The 17460-nt window shown below is 34.9% G+C and overlaps 1 protein-coding gene across 1 annotated transcript; it reads right to left on the bottom strand.

Annotated features, from left to right (window-relative positions):
* Positions 1–455: 455 nt before the first annotated feature.
* Positions 456–4914, bottom strand: LOC145000963 (mRNA-decapping enzyme-like protein). Its single transcript, XM_078960273.1, has 8 exons — positions 4612–4914; positions 3886–3926; positions 3680–3729; positions 3434–3578; positions 2857–2907; positions 2611–2734; positions 1500–1979; positions 456–657 (listed from the first exon to the last, which is right to left on the bottom strand). The coding sequence occupies exons 1-8, from the start codon at positions 4768–4770 to the stop codon at positions 601–603; spliced, it is 1107 nt and encodes a 368-aa protein (XP_078816399.1). The 5' UTR covers positions 4771–4914; the 3' UTR covers positions 456–600.
* Positions 4915–17460: the final 12546 nt, after the last annotated feature.

Raw genomic sequence — 17460 nt, forward strand, 5'->3', positions numbered from 1 at the left:
AATTTCCAATTAATTGCAAAAGATATAAATATTTATTAATCTTATAAATAATATATTTATATTAGCTTGTTATTAATATGACCCTACATATAATCATATGTTATTAATAATATCATTTTAAAATATGTTTTAAACATATAAATCTTTCAATACATAAACATTTCATTATGATGATAAAAAAAATAAAAAAATATATAAAAAAATAAAAAATAAAAAAAAAATCTCTCTGAAAAAGTATTTAGGCATAATGATTATCATAAAATAAATATAACTTGACATTTGCCACAATACAACTATGATAAAGCATTGATCCAAAAAACAATTGATTTCTTAGATAAAAACTTGAAATTCCAACAATACAACCATGATAACAAGCCTATAGTGTTACAACTTACAAGCCAAAGATTAAACCAAAAAAAAAAAAAAAAGTCTTCAAATCTTCAAAATCCAACTTTTCTTTTTCTAAGACATTTATCAGAAACTATGTTGAACAGGCGGCCAGTGGCGGAAGAGGGAGGAGAAACGGCGGCATGTTTGTGGTGATTTGGAAGATGATATATGCAATTAAAGCAATCTTACAATAATTGTTGTTCAAGTATGTTATGATTGATGTACTTTAAGTAATGCTTGGTAGAACATGTCAATGAATTGGTTATCCTGCACAAAGAAAATAATAGAATTCAAAATGTAACTTTTTTTTATTACTTTCTATTGCATTTGTGTTTCCACAACTCATCCATGCAAATCAAAGTTTTTTTTTTCTCTCATTAAAGTGTTTTCTTTTAAACTTAATGGACTTAATGGGAATACGAATTAATCTTGTGAACGTTAAACTATGTGTTTTTGTTTTTTATTTAATACAAAAAGAACTTATAGAAAAAATAGTGTGAAAAGCAATTGTAATTTCAGATTTAGCCACTTAACTTTTTCTTTAGTGATTATAAACCATTACATTCTTAATCATTTTAAATGGGAAATCTCTGATAAAGTCTCAATATTTTGAGTCAGGTTACAGTTTAATCTCAACTTTTATTTTTTGAACAAAAAAGTCCCGATTATTTTATATTTTACCCAAATTAACGAAAAAATCCTTTTTTTTTTCAACAGAAAATGATAGATTATTAGGACTCTTCTGTTCAAAAAATAAATGTTGGGATTAAACCGTAAACTGACACAAAATATTGGGACTTTATCAGATATTTCCCTTTTTAAATTATTAAAGAAAAAAAAAACATTTTTCCCATTATTGATTTAGCCACTCAATTATTAGTTTTTTTTATGATTATACTAACAATTCAACAGCTAAAGCAATAAAAATAATAATAATTATTATTATCATTATTTAAAAAAAAAAAAACACTGCCAAAATCTATAAAAAAAAATAATAATAATAATAGTTCTCTTTTGAACTTTCCTCTAAATCATAAAAAAGGTGAAAGTACGTTATTCTTTTTCTACATTATACCCAAAAAAAAAGTTTTTAAGATAGAAATTGATACCTGTGAAAGCATTACAAGTGCATCTCGAACTTTTTCCCTGGTCAGCGGTCCATAAAACGGGGCGGAATTGGAAGTCGGAGTCAGTGATGGCGGCGGAGTGGGAGGTGGAAAGGGTTGAAGCAACGGGATTCCAACGTTTCTTTGTACATTGAGAGGCGGTTGAAGAGCGGAAACAGGGACAGATGAAGAAGGTTGTCTCATTAATGGTGAAGGCGAAGGTGTAGAAGAAGAAGAAGGCGTGAAGAAAGAAAGAGGTTTTATAAGATTAGTTACATGGTTGTTGGTGTTATTGTTGACAGGGTGGTCGGAATTGGAATTGTCAGATGAGGGATTTTGTAATGGCGGTGGTGGTGGTGGTGGATTGTTTGGGATGGGGGAAGGGGTGTCACGAGATGGTAATGGAATTGGTGTTGAGTTGTGGTAAGTCGGAATGGAATTGACTACTTGATTTGGAGGATTGTGTCCCAAATTCATAGCCGTCTGTAATGGAATCACAATTTATAATTTTGATTTTTTTTTTTTGTTTACATAATCTAGAATAAGAATAATGGTTTCTAAAACTAACTTAAAATAATGGTATTTAATTTTGTTACATGTGAACAATTTAATTTTTTAAATAATTAGAATTTTTTTTTTTTTTTTTGTAAAAGTAACTCAGAAATATTTTTTTTATCATCAATCTTATTTGGGTTTTAATGAGTTTTTATTATGTGTACTTTTTTACCTTTGAAAACTATTAATTATGATTAAATAATATATAAAGTAGAGATAAAACTATACTATACATTGTATTATAATTTTTTACCTTTGAAAACTATTAATTATGATTAAACAATAAACAAGCCAAAGAAAACTATTTATTTGCTTAATTTGTAATGAAGGGAATCCTTTTTTTTTTTTCAGAAATTTCGTGATATTATTATTAAATTCAATAGCAATTTTATTTTCTGAATATAACTAGGAAATATACTTTTTATAATAATCTTATTCTGGTTTCAGGTTTTCATGAGTTTTTACTACGTTTAAATTTCTTAATTTAACAAATAAAAATCTTATTAATTAAAAATTTTAAAAAATAAAAAACTTCAAATAAGGGTTGATAGATTCATACACTGAAGAAGTTGACAAATGAAGAATCCTCAGGTACATCGGTTGACCGAGTGTTGGTCAAACCTGGTTCCAATGGTCCTTCAATTACAGCAGATGTAGGTACAGCTTCAAGTTCTTCAAATTCACTACACAATAAAATAAAAATATAAATGAAAATTGATAATGACAGCTGGATTAATTATAGTATAAAAATTGATATAAAATACATGATAGATGAAAATGATATTAACTATTAACTATTAACTACCTTTTGTTCACCTTCTGCTTGGGGGGAACCTTTGAATATGCACCAAGTATCCTGTAAAAAATAAATTATTAATTAAAATATATATATATATATATATATATATATATATATATATATATATATATATATATTTATGTCAACTTAAGACCTTATCAAGTTGTGCAGAATCTTGAAAACTAATTCACAAATGCAAATCCGTTTCTGGGGTTTCTTTTGGATTTTATGTTTTAATTTGTTTTGTTGAGATCTGAAGGAAACACGTAAGGTGTTTGATTAAATGCCTCAGAGAGATCTTGTTGACAAATACACATCAAGTGCCCAAAAATGATTATGTTTGTGAATATGCTTCTAAATAAACTAACCATTGTTTAGCACAAAGTCTTTACTCACAGAAGGGTAATATGGTCATTTACTCACATTTACACAGTTCATTTGGTGTGAAAAGGAAACAGTCTTTATGTATACAGACTTACTCTAGATAGAATCACTTATCCACTAATGGAAATAAAACTAATACAGAAAGACTTTGTTAAAACAATCCCTCATTTATTTTTTTATAGAAAATTAATATAAATACCTGGTAAATAAATTTGCAACATCTTCACACTCACGTGAATTGTAGAACCAAATTCCATTGACTTCTTGAGCAGCATTTCGATACAACAAATATGGAATTTGAAGTTCAAATTCAAAATCTCCTAGCAGATTTTCCACAAGGTTTTCTGCCAATTGTAAATAAACATGCCAAAGAATATAAAAATTAAATAAAATACAAATTTATAAACTCAATGAAATACAAAACATAACATTAAAGGAAGCATGCCTGTATTTCGCCTATTCATTACTATAAACTGGAATCTTGGTTGAGTGTTCCTACACTTACAGCAAAAAATATAACACATTATCAATCTTTTTAAAAAAATCATTTCTTTCTGTTCACTTATGAAATATAATATAATAATATCATAGTCATGTGATTATAAAAGGAAATGAAATTAAAAAGATAATATTATTTGAATTAACTATCACCTCTTAACGACAAAGAGAGACCCTTCAACATCCTTGCGACTCTGAGAAACAAAAGAAGAAGAAAAAAGAAATAAGAAATGAACAAATGTCTCACTTATTATAAAACATCTTCAAGATACTTTTGGAGCTATCAAGAGTGGATTATAAACTTTCAACAATGAAACAGTAGGATTGAAGAAGTAAGACTTGTATCATTCAAATGGAAATATATAAGCTAATGATTTCAGAGAAGAAGATCCTAAATCAAAGGGGTTCTTCCTGCACAAGCTCTAAGCAGAGAACACAAGGTTCAAAATTAAAAGAAGGGAAAAGATAAAAATGATAACACGAGATCTAACTAACTAAATAATATTCCCAAAAGAAGTGGAGAATATGTAGATGTTATAAGATTTGAGAATGTTCTTTGATTGTGTACAAGATATCAACTTTTGGTTGATCATGTGAAACTGTATTTTGGTACCTATACTTAACAGTTGCATATTCTTCTGGAAGAGGATAACTTCTAGAATACTTCAACTTCACAGTGTGTGTGTGTGTGTTCAATCACAGTTCTATGTTATTAGAAGTGGCATCAGTTGATCAAAAAGGATCAAAATTCAGAAAATAGACAAACCCTTGCGCAAATCAGCAAAAAATTACGAATTGATTCCAAAAAACTAATGATTTGGACTTGGGAACGTAATCAGCTATCGGAAAAGCAAAAAAGAGGGAAAGAAGAGAACAAACCCATTGATTTAGGTCGACGTTGAACTCGTAGAAGGTGACGTGAGCGGCAGTGATCAAGATCTCTTCGATATAAGGATCCATCCTCTGAAGGACAGTAAGATTAAGGATCTTTGTACTGTTTTGATCGAGATTGGGCATTAATTTTCCACTTTGGGCCATTTTTAATCGATGATTGATTTGAGAGCAATTAATCGGACTAATCTCCCTGAAACCCTAAACCCAGCTGGGAGATACAGAGAGTGTTGGTCTGTGTTTATGATCGAGTCGATTTGGCCTCTCTCTCTCTCTCTCCCTCAGCTGAAAGAAAAGGACGAGTTTTTGCCTATATCTATGCTTTTGAGGCTTCCAGTACTTTTAATGGTTTATTATTGGCGCTAAAGAATTACTTCTTTGCACAATTGCACTAAATAGTTCCCTCTTTGCAATATTGCAATGTTTAGATCATCTCCGATGTAGGTTTTTTTTTAGAGGTTGTCATCGTCTCATCGACATACCTACGTCTGCATTGTTCCTAGAAGTTCGTTTATATTTATTTATTTATATTTAGTAAATTTACAATATAATTAAGAAATTTTTTTAGTTTAGTTAATTTGTTCAATTTGTTTAGATTTAGTTTTTTTATTGTATATGTTTGGTTATTATATTGTATCATTGCAAAGAATTCCCGGGGTTCAAATACAAGCAAGATATGGTTATGGATGTTTTGGTCGACATATGTAAGTGTGTCGGGGTTTCCGTCAAGGAAGAGGCTCATGTGAATTTCCTAATTGACCCGACACAAGGAAGGTCATCCCTTAGACCGGCTGAAGTTCTGATTTTTTGATGGGTTGGAGGGAACCACGCATGTGTGGACCTTACAGGGGTATCCTCTCTCGTAAGCTTGAGGGTCGAGGGTTTCACGACGGGACAGACTGCATTAAAAGTTGTTACATGCAAGGTTACCAAACATGAGAAACCGTGCATGGAAAATCAACACGCGTTCATACAATTTGCATTTGATACGTTTTGTTTCCTTGTGTCGAATGCGGTGGAGCTTCTTAATAGACTACAACGAATCATGCATAGCAATGTCATATCTCCTAGATCTGTGGATGTAGCCTTCAAAAGAATTGATTTTACCATACAAAAGGGCTTAGCGGCGCAATTTGTTGCCCGTTTGTCTTCTCATTCGTTGTATGATGATAACTAAAACTTTGACCAATAAGGATCACCTTTGTAATATTTATTTAGTTTAGGGACCATTTTGTCTGGTTGGAAACTAAAAGGACAAAAAAATATTTAAAAGGCGTGAATGAAGTTGGATAAAAATAAAGCTTCTAAAACTAAAGACATATCATACCCATAGCGCACCAAGTGTGGTGTTGACGTGTTAAATGTGGTCATGTGTAAACACCACCGTTGTGATGTGGAGTGGCTAGTGTGGGCTAGGTGATATGGTTACCAAATTGAATTTTTTGTTAGTTCAAAGGATAAAAATATATTTTAATTTTTTTTTAATATTTTAATTTTTTTTCCTCACCAATTCACTTAAAAATACATGACCTCATTCTTATAAATTATACATTATCTTTTCAAACCATACTCATGTATTTCTCATTTCCAACTTCTTTTCTCTAATAACGGAGAACAACTCAAACAAACCACTAACCAATCGAAATTAAAACACTTCTACACGCGAAAAAAAAAAAAAAACGGATTCATCTAAACACAACACCTCTATCGTCCAGGTAATACAAGTCATATTTGATGAATTCCTAGAATAATTGTAACTTTACGAGCTTACTCTAAGGCTCTCTGTAAAATCCATTTCAACAAAATTTCTTTCAATAAAACACATTTCAATAACCAACCCTTTAGCAGATTTTTTTTTCCAACAACCATTTCAACCAAACTCGTTCCATAAAACAACAATTTCAAGCAAACCCCTTTAATCATCCCAAGAAGATGCAGTATTTGACTATCGATACCGGAAACTTAACCAACCGAACAATCGAAGACCTTAAAGGAAAAAAAAAAAAAAAAAAAAAAGAGGCAAATAAACAAACAGAATGCAAAAAGATCATAAAAAATGGACCCACGACAAAGAAGTCACATTACCTCATGCTTAGATATTCATCTTGATGTCCACAAACCACCAAACTCACAATGGTTTTTGTGAATGGGTTTTGGATCAATTCATGTGGTGCAGGCATGGAAAATTATCAGAATAAGGGCGCCCTTATTGAAAAATGATGGGACAGGAAAACATAGGTTACAAAGTTGAAAGGCATTTACAACAGTCTTTTCACTCAATATAAAAGTAGAAAGAAATGATTTCGACACTTTCAATATGGTGCTAGAACAATATTGGCGCGAAAATAATGGGAAAATGTTTACCCATCTCAAAGCATAGGGGGGCTATGAAAAATGCCCCGAAAATGGGAACTTACTTCAAAGACTCTTTCACCAACAGGCGAATCAAAACAGTCTAGAACATTAGAATCGAATGACTACATGGTAACTTTGGATACCTAGTACCCAATTGACCTTAACGATGATACCTAAAAGATAATAGCGGAACAACCGCTTTGAAGTCTAGTTAGATGGGATAAAGGGAAGCGAGCTACCTCGTATTCGGGGAAAAACTCAACGGAATCAAATGACTTGCAATTATTTAAGGAAAGTTTTGGTGAACACCTTGAAATACAAAAAAAATGACTTTCAAGCGTGACCAACAAATTTTAACTAGTATGCAAGTATCGGTACTCTTAAAAAAATTATGTCGGGGGTGAGGACCTCGAAACGATGTGTAACAACCAAAAATACCGATAAAAACGTTCATTTTCAAATCATCAAGTTCACACAATATTTGTTCCAAAATCAATCATAATGTAACATATCACTATCATCAAAGTAAAATAACAATCATCAGTGCAGAAAATCATCGGGGCATAATGCGCAGTCAAGTCGGGCACTTCTTTTTGGAACTACAAGTACTTGAAAATGTTTAAACCACAAAACCGTATGTAACATCCTATTTCGAAAAGTTTATTAATTCGGGGTTGTGGACAATAAATGGATCAATTAAAGGCCTTGGACTTCAAGGGAATATGGTTTAGACCCTATTAGATGTTGATAATATTGTTTATGTGATCTAAGCCTTTGGTTTGTGTTTTGTAGTCAATGGGTAAAATAGGAAAAGTGATGTTTTTGACTTCCTTCATAGATTATGGTTTTTAGTTCGACATATGTTAAGCTAAAATTAGCTAGATAGAAGTGTAGGGATCATCAATACATTCTTGTGGATATAAAGATCGATGAAAAAGGAGTTAAAATGAAGAAGTTGTGGTTATTTGAAGTTGAGGTGGTTTGGGGTGAAAATCGTCGCCACATAGTGGAGATCAGAGCCCATGGTGTGGAAGTTTATAACGCCCAAGCCCGTGATTTTATGTTTTCAATGTATTTAAGCATAAGGATCTGCATTTTTGGGCGTTTTAGCAATCTCCACCACCTCTAGGACCCCTTAGGAGAAACCCTAGCCTCCACCTTCAAGATTTGAGCTTCTCCCCTCTCTTCTTTTACATACTTTTTATGTTATTTTGATGAAGTTTAAAGATCAAGAAGGTTCTTTTGGTTGCAAGGAATGATGCATCAAGTTTGGATCCATAAAAGGCATTGCATTACTAAACTATTGTAAGTATTTAGTTCCAATATTGTTATCTAGTTCATTAGATCTTGTCATTTGGGTTTTTTGGCACTTTTGGTCCATTTTATGAGTGATATTGGATTTGAGTGGACTCCAGCATATTTTGATCAATTTGGAATGTTTCATGGACCCTATGGACTAAGAAAGTTATGATCTTTTGCCTTCCCTTTTAGTCATGCAAGTTATCTTGGTCTTTTAGGCCATTTATGTGTATTAAAGTTCAGATCTGGAAAGATTGTGGTAATATTATGGATAAAGTTGGAAACTTTATCCATCGAGACTTCTTGTTGATTCAGATCTAGAAGTTGGAGACTTGGACTTAAAGGATTAAGTACAGAAATATGCATTTTTTTTGGGTCCCTTTGAGACATAAAGTCTAGATCTTTGTGGTTTGGACCTTCCTAATGGAAAAAGTTAAAACCTTTATCCATTACGAGGCTATTAGGATTTAGATCTGATATTTTAACTTTGGTCCTTATGGTTTAAGCTCTTATTGAAGAAAAACTTCTCAGAATAAAGACCACATCGTGGCCTTAGGTTGCCACGGCATGGCGACTGGGGATTTACCATCTGTTTTGTCGTTTGTGGGCCATGACATGGTAGTCGGCTGAAGTCAACTTTAACCGTTGACTTTTGGCCGTTAACTTTTTGATCGATCGACTTTTGGTCAAACTTGAGTAGAAGTGAGCATTTGGCTAAGGATTTGTCTCGGTTTGGGTTTAGGAAGCTTGGGTTGGATGTTCTGATGTTAGGATAGTTGTTGGGCTTCTATTGAATGGTTTAAGTGAGTCTTCTCACTATACTTGTGGGTCAAAGGCACCAATTTCGTTCCATTGGATTGTGTTATGTAGGATGCTAGCTATCTTTGTGACTCTTATTGTAACATCTATTATTCATGTATTCGTTTTAACCCTTGAGTTATGCTCTATTTGCAAAGTTTAGTCTCATATGGCAATTTCGTGATTTTAGAGTAGCTAGAGTATGCAAGGTGTACACCCTCATACGCAGATCATACCCTGGATCATCTTAATACGCAGCGCATATGCTGGCACGTCGAGCGTACGCATTCAAGGTGGAAACCCTAAATTTTAAGGTTTAGACCTTATTTAAACACATTTATGGCCTCGTGCACCTTCTTATCTCCAACATCCCTCCTCATTTCGAACCCTAAAGAGTATTTGTGCATTGTGAATCTTATTGAGCCATTTTTGGTGCCGTTTGGAGGTTTTGGAGTAGAAGGAAGAACATTAAGGTGGTGGTGTTTCACTCAAGGCTTTAGATCCAAGATCTTGTCTCCCTTGTGCACCTTGTGGAGGTAAAAAGTTTCAACCTTGATGTAGAAATCTTGTGGAGGTAGTTGTTCCACTTTTGGTACCAAACTTGGTCTTTGTGAGTAGAAGGAACTCCAAGGCATTTAAGTTGTCCTTTTAGAGGATTTAATGGGTGTTAAGTCATAAAGTTGGGTTTTTGGTCACTTGTTTCCTTCCATGTAAGTGGTAGATGGTCTTAATGGGTTAAGAGACTAGGGTTTTTGGATTTAAGGACTTAATAGCCATGTTAGACCATAAATTTGGAAATTTTATGGTTAAGAACATCTTTTGTTGTCTAGATCTGAAGTTTGGACGTAAATTCTTAAAGGATTAAGCACTTAATAAGAGGGATGGTAAGTAGTCGCGTATGCAGGGCGTACCTAGCGATACGTTGGGCTTCAAGGTAATGGGGTTTATACCTTATTGGATGATGATAATGTTAGATAAGTGGTCAGATCCTTCTATTTGTTCTTGGAAGAAAAAGGGTAAAATGGGAAAAGTAATATGTTAGGCTTCTTGCATGGATTATGGTTTTTAGATCGACATGTGTTAAGTCAAAAGTAACAAAATTAAAGTGTGGGGCTTGTCAAAAACTTTTCATGGATATAAAGATCGTCAAAAACGGAGTTGAAACGAAGAAGTTATGGTTTTTTGAAGTTAAGATCGACTTGGGTGACAACCATTGCCACAGAGTGGGGATCAGAGCCCACAACGTGATAGTCACCATGGCTCGACGATCAGTCGCCACGACACAATGATCAGTCAGGCCCAAGCCCATGATTTTAGGGTTTTTAAAATATTTAAGCTTATTGGGCATTTTATTAGCCTCCATCACCTCTAGAACCTCTTAGGAGAAAGCCTAGCCTCCACCCTCAAGATTTGATCTCCTCCTCTCTCGTCTCTCCTTTTTGGATGCTTTTTTTTATGTTATTTTGATGAAATAAGAAGATCAAGAAGGTTATTTTAGTTGCAAAGAATGATGCTTCAAGTTCGAATCCATCAAAGGCACTACATTTATGGATTATTGTAAATATAAAGTTCCAATCTTGCTATCTAGTTCTTTAGATCTTGTTATTTAGGGTTTTTGGAACTTTTGGTTCATTTTATGGGTAATATTGGAGTTGAGTGGACTCCAACATCTTTTGATCAGTTTATAATGCTTCTTGGACCTCATGGACTAGGAAAGTTATGATCTTTTGCCTTCTATTTTAGTCATGCAAGTTATCTTGGTCCTTTAGGTCATTTTCGTATATTAAAGTTTAGATCTTGAAAGCTTGAGACATTATGGATAAAGTTGGAAACTTTATCTATCCAAACAATATGTTGATCCAGATCTGAAGGTTGGAGAATTTGACTTAATGGATTATGTTAAGAAATATGCATTTGTTGGTCCCTTTTGAGACTTGAAGACTAGATCTTGTATGTTTGGACCATCAAAATGGATAAAGTTGGAAATTTTATCTATTATGCAGCTATTAGGAGCTAGATATGATGTTATGAGTTTTGGTTTTATGGTTTAAGCTCTTATTGAAGAAAAGCTTTTCAGACTGAAGGCCACGGCGTGGCCTTCGGTTGCCACAATGTGGCGATTGATGATTTATCATCTATTTTGTCGCTTGTGGGCCATGACATGGTCATAGATGGACACGACGTGGTAGTTAAATTTTGACCGGTTTGACTTTTGGTCAAACTTGGGTATAATTGAATACTTGGATAAGGATTAGCCTCAACTTGGGTTTAGGAATCTTGGGTTGGTTGTGTTGTTGTTGAGGTAGCTATTGAGCTTTTGTTGAGTTGTTCAGGTGAGTTTCCTCACTATACTTGGGGGTCGAAGGCACCAATGTCGACCCAATAGATTATGTATCATGATTAGGATATTTTTATGGGGTAGTGATCTGTTAAGATTTGCATGTTTATCTATTATTGTTATATGTGTATATGTTGCATATGTCAACATAATGTGGTTGGGTTGAGGCAATACTATTCTGTGTTGAAGCTAACAAACCCAGGAACAATCCAAACATAAGTTGTGGGCCGGAAAGGCAAGCCAAACTTATGTTGTGGGTTCATGAGCAATCCAGACATGAGTTGTTGGCGAGGTGGGCAATCCAAAATCGTGTTGTGGGCTCAGAGGTAATCCAGTCCAATGGTTGTGTACCTAGTATGCATGTTGTTATATGTTGTGTGGTGGTATTTTGGGGGAACTCAATAAGCTTTGTTCTTATAATTTGATTTCATGGTTTCAGGTACAACAGATGATTGATGCAAGGTGGAGGCGTGATTGTGCACATCATCCTTGGATATTTTCTTGATTGATGATTTTGTGATACTTTGATTTTGACTACGTTTGTAACGCTCTGTTCTGAATTGACTCCTAGTATGAGGATGTGGCTCAAAGGTCAGTCATTATAAGGATTTTGGCTTTTGGGAAGGTAAGATCTAGGCCCATTTCGGTGCGGGTGATGTATTAGAAGTGATCCGAGTGTTCGATTCGTGTTTTGGAGCCTAGGGGTATTTCGGTAAAGTGGCAATTTGGGCTTTTTTGTTTGGAAGTTCTTAAGAAAGGTTTGACTTGTCAAAAGTGTAGGGCTTCTCGTCACCTTTCCGTGGATATAAGGATCGTCGAAATCGGGCTTATAACGAAGAAGTTATGGCCTTCGGAAGTTTCGTGGTTTTCAGGCTTAGCCGAGTACACGGGGCGTACACAAAGAGTACGCAGGGTGTACTAGTGAAGAAGTTAGTATGCTGAACGTACCTTGGAGTACGTTGAGCGTACTAACCAGGATGGTCGCAAATGTTCCCCGGAGTACGTTGGGCGTACTCCAGTCAGATGAGAACCCTATTTTAGGGTCTTGCACCCTATTTAAGCCCCTTATCTCATAACCTAACCCTAATATCTTCAGCCTCCACCCTTATAAACCCTATAAATCTTCATATATCATCTATGGAGGCATTTTTGAGCTTATGGAGTCCATTTTTGGGGTGTTTAATCCATTTTTAAGAAGATGACGTTTGATGCAAAGATGGGAATCAAGGAGGAGCTTATGGATCTGGATTTTAGTACTCATTCTTAGCTTGATGAATTTATAAAGCTTGGAACTTGATCATTCATCTCTTAGATCTACCATTTTTGGGTTTTGGTTCCTTTTTGGTCCCAAGGATGAAGCTTTATGGTTCAAATTTGATTCTTAGACTTGGGATTGCCACCCTTGATGCTATTTGAGTCTCTAAGACATAAAGTTTCCATCTTGAAGGTCTTAATGGGTTCATGCATGAGTTAGGGTCACTTTTATGGAAGAAGAATGCCATTTTTGGAGTTTAGGTTTGTTTGGGGCATGCAAAGTCACCATTTAGTGACTTTATAGGTTTAGACGTTAAGTATAGCTCAGATTTGTGATTTGGACTGGTGAGATCAAGTATTAAGCACTTAATGGATTTTGGGCATGAGTTGTTTGTACGTTGGGTGTACTATTGATATGTGTATATTTAGTTTATATTAAGTATAGATTTTTATTCATTTATTAGCTAAATTATTGCATTTCATGGACAAAAGGTACTTAAAAGTGTTTGAATTGTATTTTCAGTCCAAAAATGAAGCTCGGAAGCAAAAGGAAGCAGGAGAAGCGGTTAGGAGCTCGTAAATTGAATAAAGAAAAAAAAACACCAAAAATAACACCTACTCGGCGAGTAAGGTCGACTACTCGGCGAGTCCAAGTGAAGATTAGAGAAGATAACGACTCGGAAACCCAGATAGTTATCGCATACGGGGATTGTGAGATGGACTCGACGATTCTGCACCTGACTCGACGAGTCGATGTGTGAATATAAAGATAACTTCTCAAATCGGAAAAAAAAAACTTCTGGGACGATTCTGGAGAGTTTAGTTGCAATTCAGAGGCCAGAGAAACCCTAGAAGACGAAGATAGAAGCTACAATTCAATCCTGAAGGATATTTGAGGCAAATTTCATCATTCTACTTAATCTTTTGTTTTCCATTATGGCTAAACAATTAGAATTCGTTTTTATGTTGTTATTTACTTCAATCATGAGCTAAAACTCTTAAACTTCTGTTTGGGGATACAAAATTGAGACTATGGTTTGATTATTGGTAGGATTAATTCAATGTTGGTGATTTCTGTTATTTTAGCTTGCTAAAGAACCTTGTGTGTGAATGATAATTAATTTTCTGTTAATAGGAAGGTAATAAAATAGCATGAACATCGTTTGATTATCAACCTCATATGCCATGTGACCACTTTGTTATATGTCTAGGATTAATGAACATGAAACTAGAATTAATAATAAAATTAAGTAAATCCATGTGCAAGCTTGTGTGATGACCATCAACAAGAAGTTAATTAAAAGCCAAATTAGTTAACTATTGTAAGTCTAAAGTAATCCGAATAATTAACCTAGTGAATTAAATTGAATTAGACAACTGATCACTGTTTAAGTTAGTTTATTTACTAAGGATTAGTGTAGTGAATGCGAACCTAGTCACTTGAATCGGTAACCAACAAAAGAGTTAATCCATTGCACTATTACCTTGAAATCAACCATAGGATCAATTGAGTTGAACTAAACAGAATTTTCTTCGTATTATTGAATCTAGTTAATTCTTTGTTTTTCTAGTTTTTAGATTAAGTAATAGTTAGTAAGTTTCTAGTCTTGTAAAACTAGAGAAAACCATCTACTTATTAATTAATTTAGATACAATTAGTTTTTAGTTTTAATTTGTCGTTCCCTGTATTCGATACCCTACTTATTTGACTTTACCACAATTGATAGGTCCACCGCCTTTGTGTGTTTATTTTACACCTAAAAGTAGGTTTAAAACTAAGTGAGTTTTCACACATCAACTATGTAGTACAATGCGCGTACAGTCCATTTGCCCAGTACGCTAAGCGTACAGAAGAGGTATAATGGGCGTACGCTCTCAGGAGGACTTGGGCCTTGGTGGACTTCGGACCTTTGGGCCCTAATGGTTTTCGGCCTGGATTTGCGGTTTGTTGGGTCTGAATGTATCTTGGGCCAATATTGGAATAATTGGGCCTAATGGGCCTTGTGGCCCAATATAGAAATGGATTTCACATTTGTGGGCCTCAGTTTGGGCCAATCCTTGGATTAGATTTTCGTGGGACTTCGTGTAGGGATGAAAGTGGGTCCAAACCCGGACCGGATGGACCCGGACCCGGAAAACCCGGAACCGGTTAATGGGATTTTGTAGAACCGAAAACCGGACCGGTATATAGGAACCGGTTCCGGTTCGGTTCCGGGTACGGTTCCGGGTAAAGTGGGTCTAGAACCGGAAAACCCGAAAACAATAAAGTGGGTAGGTTGGAACCGAATAAAGTGGGTTTAGAACCGGAAAACCCGGAAAAACCGGAATTTTTTTGTAATTACTTACTACTTAGCGGATTAAACTTTGAAAATTTTCATATTAATATCCCGACTTTGGGGGACTGTAACTCATTGAATAAGAAACTAAAATTAACAAAATTATAGTCTAAAATCATGTACAAACTCTAAAATACACTCTGAAAAAAACCGCATGTCAATCCGACTTTAAACGAATGAGATATGCATGTGTTAACATTTTCACATAATACAAAGTAGAAAAACAAATTGCTGAAAAGTTGAAAATTTTCAGTTTTGATATCCTGAATTTGGAGGACTGTAAATCATTTAATGTTAAACCAAAAATGACAAAATTAAAGTCTAAACTCATGTACAAACTGTAAACTACAAGTTCCAAAAAACCACATATCAATCCGACTTCAAACGAATTAGATATGCATGTTTTAAAACTTTCACCGAATACAAAAAAACTAAAAACCTAAAAACTTCCAGCTTTGATATCTTGACTTTGGGGGACTGTAAATCAATGAATATTAAACTAAAAATGGCAAATTTATAGTCTAAAAACATGTACAAACTCTAAACTACATGTTGGAAAAAACCGCATGTCAATCGGAGTTGAAACGAATGATATATGCATCTTTTAAACGTTTTACAAAAACCGGTTCCGGCCCTAAAAGTGGTTCCAGTTCCAAACACCGGTCCCGGTTTTTAGACCCGTTTTACCCGGACCCTATGGACCCAAACCCGGATTACCCGGAACCCGGATAAAGGCAATTTTTAAACCCGGAACCGGAACCGGTTTTATATATTCCAGTTCTAACGGTTCCGGTTCCGGTCCGATTCCGGTTCCGGTCCGGGTTTCCGGTTCTAAATCTCATCCCTAACTTCGTGGACCAATTGGGGATAGGATTATTGACTAAGTAGAATATTGGGCTTTAGTATAAGGTCCATTAGAAAGGTTTGGGCCTAATTTGGAAAATTGGGTCATTGTTGGTTTTATGGACATTATAATGTTGGGCTTTTGTTTTGGGTTTGGGCCTTAGTTTTGGATCATACTGGGCCATGGTTAAAATGATCATTTTACCCCATGTATGGATTAAGGATTATGGTATGGGACCCAATTGCTAGTTGGGTATATTGATTGGTAGTGACAGCTCGGGAAGCTGGCGGGGCAGCAACTAAGGAATTCATGCGGGAAGCTTCTGCAGTGCGAGGTGAGTCTTCTCACCATACCAACGGGTCTAAGGCACCAAGGTCGGTCTATTTATTTAGTTATGATATTTATTGTGAATGTGTTATCGATACATTATGTGTTATGTATGTGACCATGTGGGGGTTCCCATGGCAATTAGTCATATGTGGTATGCTAGTTGACCGTGTGGAAGACCCCTAGAGATTCCCGTGGCAGTGGATTGTGACCATGTGGGGGTTCCTATGGCACATGGTATAAGACCATGGAAGGTTTCCATGGCATCCCAGTACGTTTATTTTGCATGATTTGTATTTGGTAGTAGAGACCCCGGGGGGTTCCCGTGGCAGGGGATTGTGACCATGTAGGGGTTCCCATGGCACATGGTATAAGACCTTGGAGGGTTTCCATGGCAACCTATATGTTTGTATGCATGGCTTATGTGATATATGTAGCTTTTATAGCTAATATGGTATATGTTATGTGGATTGTGTGTGAGGTATGCTCTGGGGGACTCACTAAGCTTTGTGCTTACGGTTTACAGTTTTGGTATCAGGTATCATCGATTTGGAAAAGAAGAGTTTGGATTGATTGCAGTGCACACACCTATGATTTCTGCAATGAATGATTTTTGGATGAACTCTGATAAATTTTTTACTTAATGATGATTTGAAATGTTTGAAATAAATTGTATCAATGTTTTAGCTATATTATAAATGAAATTTTTACCCTTGATTTTTGGGTCGTTACAACGTTAACAATGTTTTGGTATAGTTTGTGGATTATTGAAGGGGTTTTAAAAATGAAAATTTTTACTATGGTTTTTGGGATGTTACACAAATATTATCAGAAATATAAAAGTTGTGGCCCTCTACTTGAAACAACAATCCCACATCAGGTGGATTACCGCGTGGATTACCACCAGTGACCAAAATTCATATTTCTTTTATTAGGGTTTCTATGCATCAAATACACTATAAACTAGGTAGCGGAACAATAAAAAATTATGATATACCTAAGTGCACATTCAACCTATGGATCTATGGTTTCATACTAATTACATCTACCATAAAAACGAAAATACAAAGAAGAATCACATACCTATTTTGCAGGCAAAGACCTTATTGTTTAAGCTCTTGTGTGTGCCGCCTTGTTTGAATGTAAAGGGCCCAAACTAGAATTCATCTCTTGGTTTACACTCAATGAACTCAAAAGAGAAGAAGAAAAAATAATTAGGATGGGACAAACTATGAGGGTTCGTCCATAAAGAAGGAGAAAGAAGTGGCGAAAATTCAAGCCCAAGA

The sequence above is a fragment of the Lactuca saligna genome, chromosome 6 (assembly GCF_052625555.1).
Source record: "Lactuca saligna cultivar CGN05327 chromosome 6, ASM5262555v1, whole genome shotgun sequence".
In the NCBI taxonomy this organism is placed as follows: domain Eukaryota; kingdom Viridiplantae; phylum Streptophyta; class Magnoliopsida; order Asterales; family Asteraceae; genus Lactuca; species Lactuca saligna.

Excerpts from the sequence above, each read along its gene's own strand:
- LOC145000963 (XM_078960273.1), bottom strand. The coding sequence starts at position 4,770 with ATGGCCCAAAGTGGAAAATTAATGCCCAATCTCGATCAAAACAGTACA. Across the intron at positions 3,730-3,885 it reads TCTCTCTTTGTCGTTAAGAG|GAACACTCAACCAAGATTCC; the intron begins GTGATAGTTAAT and ends CTGTAAGTGTAG. Across the intron at positions 658-1,499 it reads CACTTGTAATGCTTTCACAG|GATAACCAATTCATTGACAT; the intron begins GTATCAATTTCT and ends TTCTTTGTGCAG.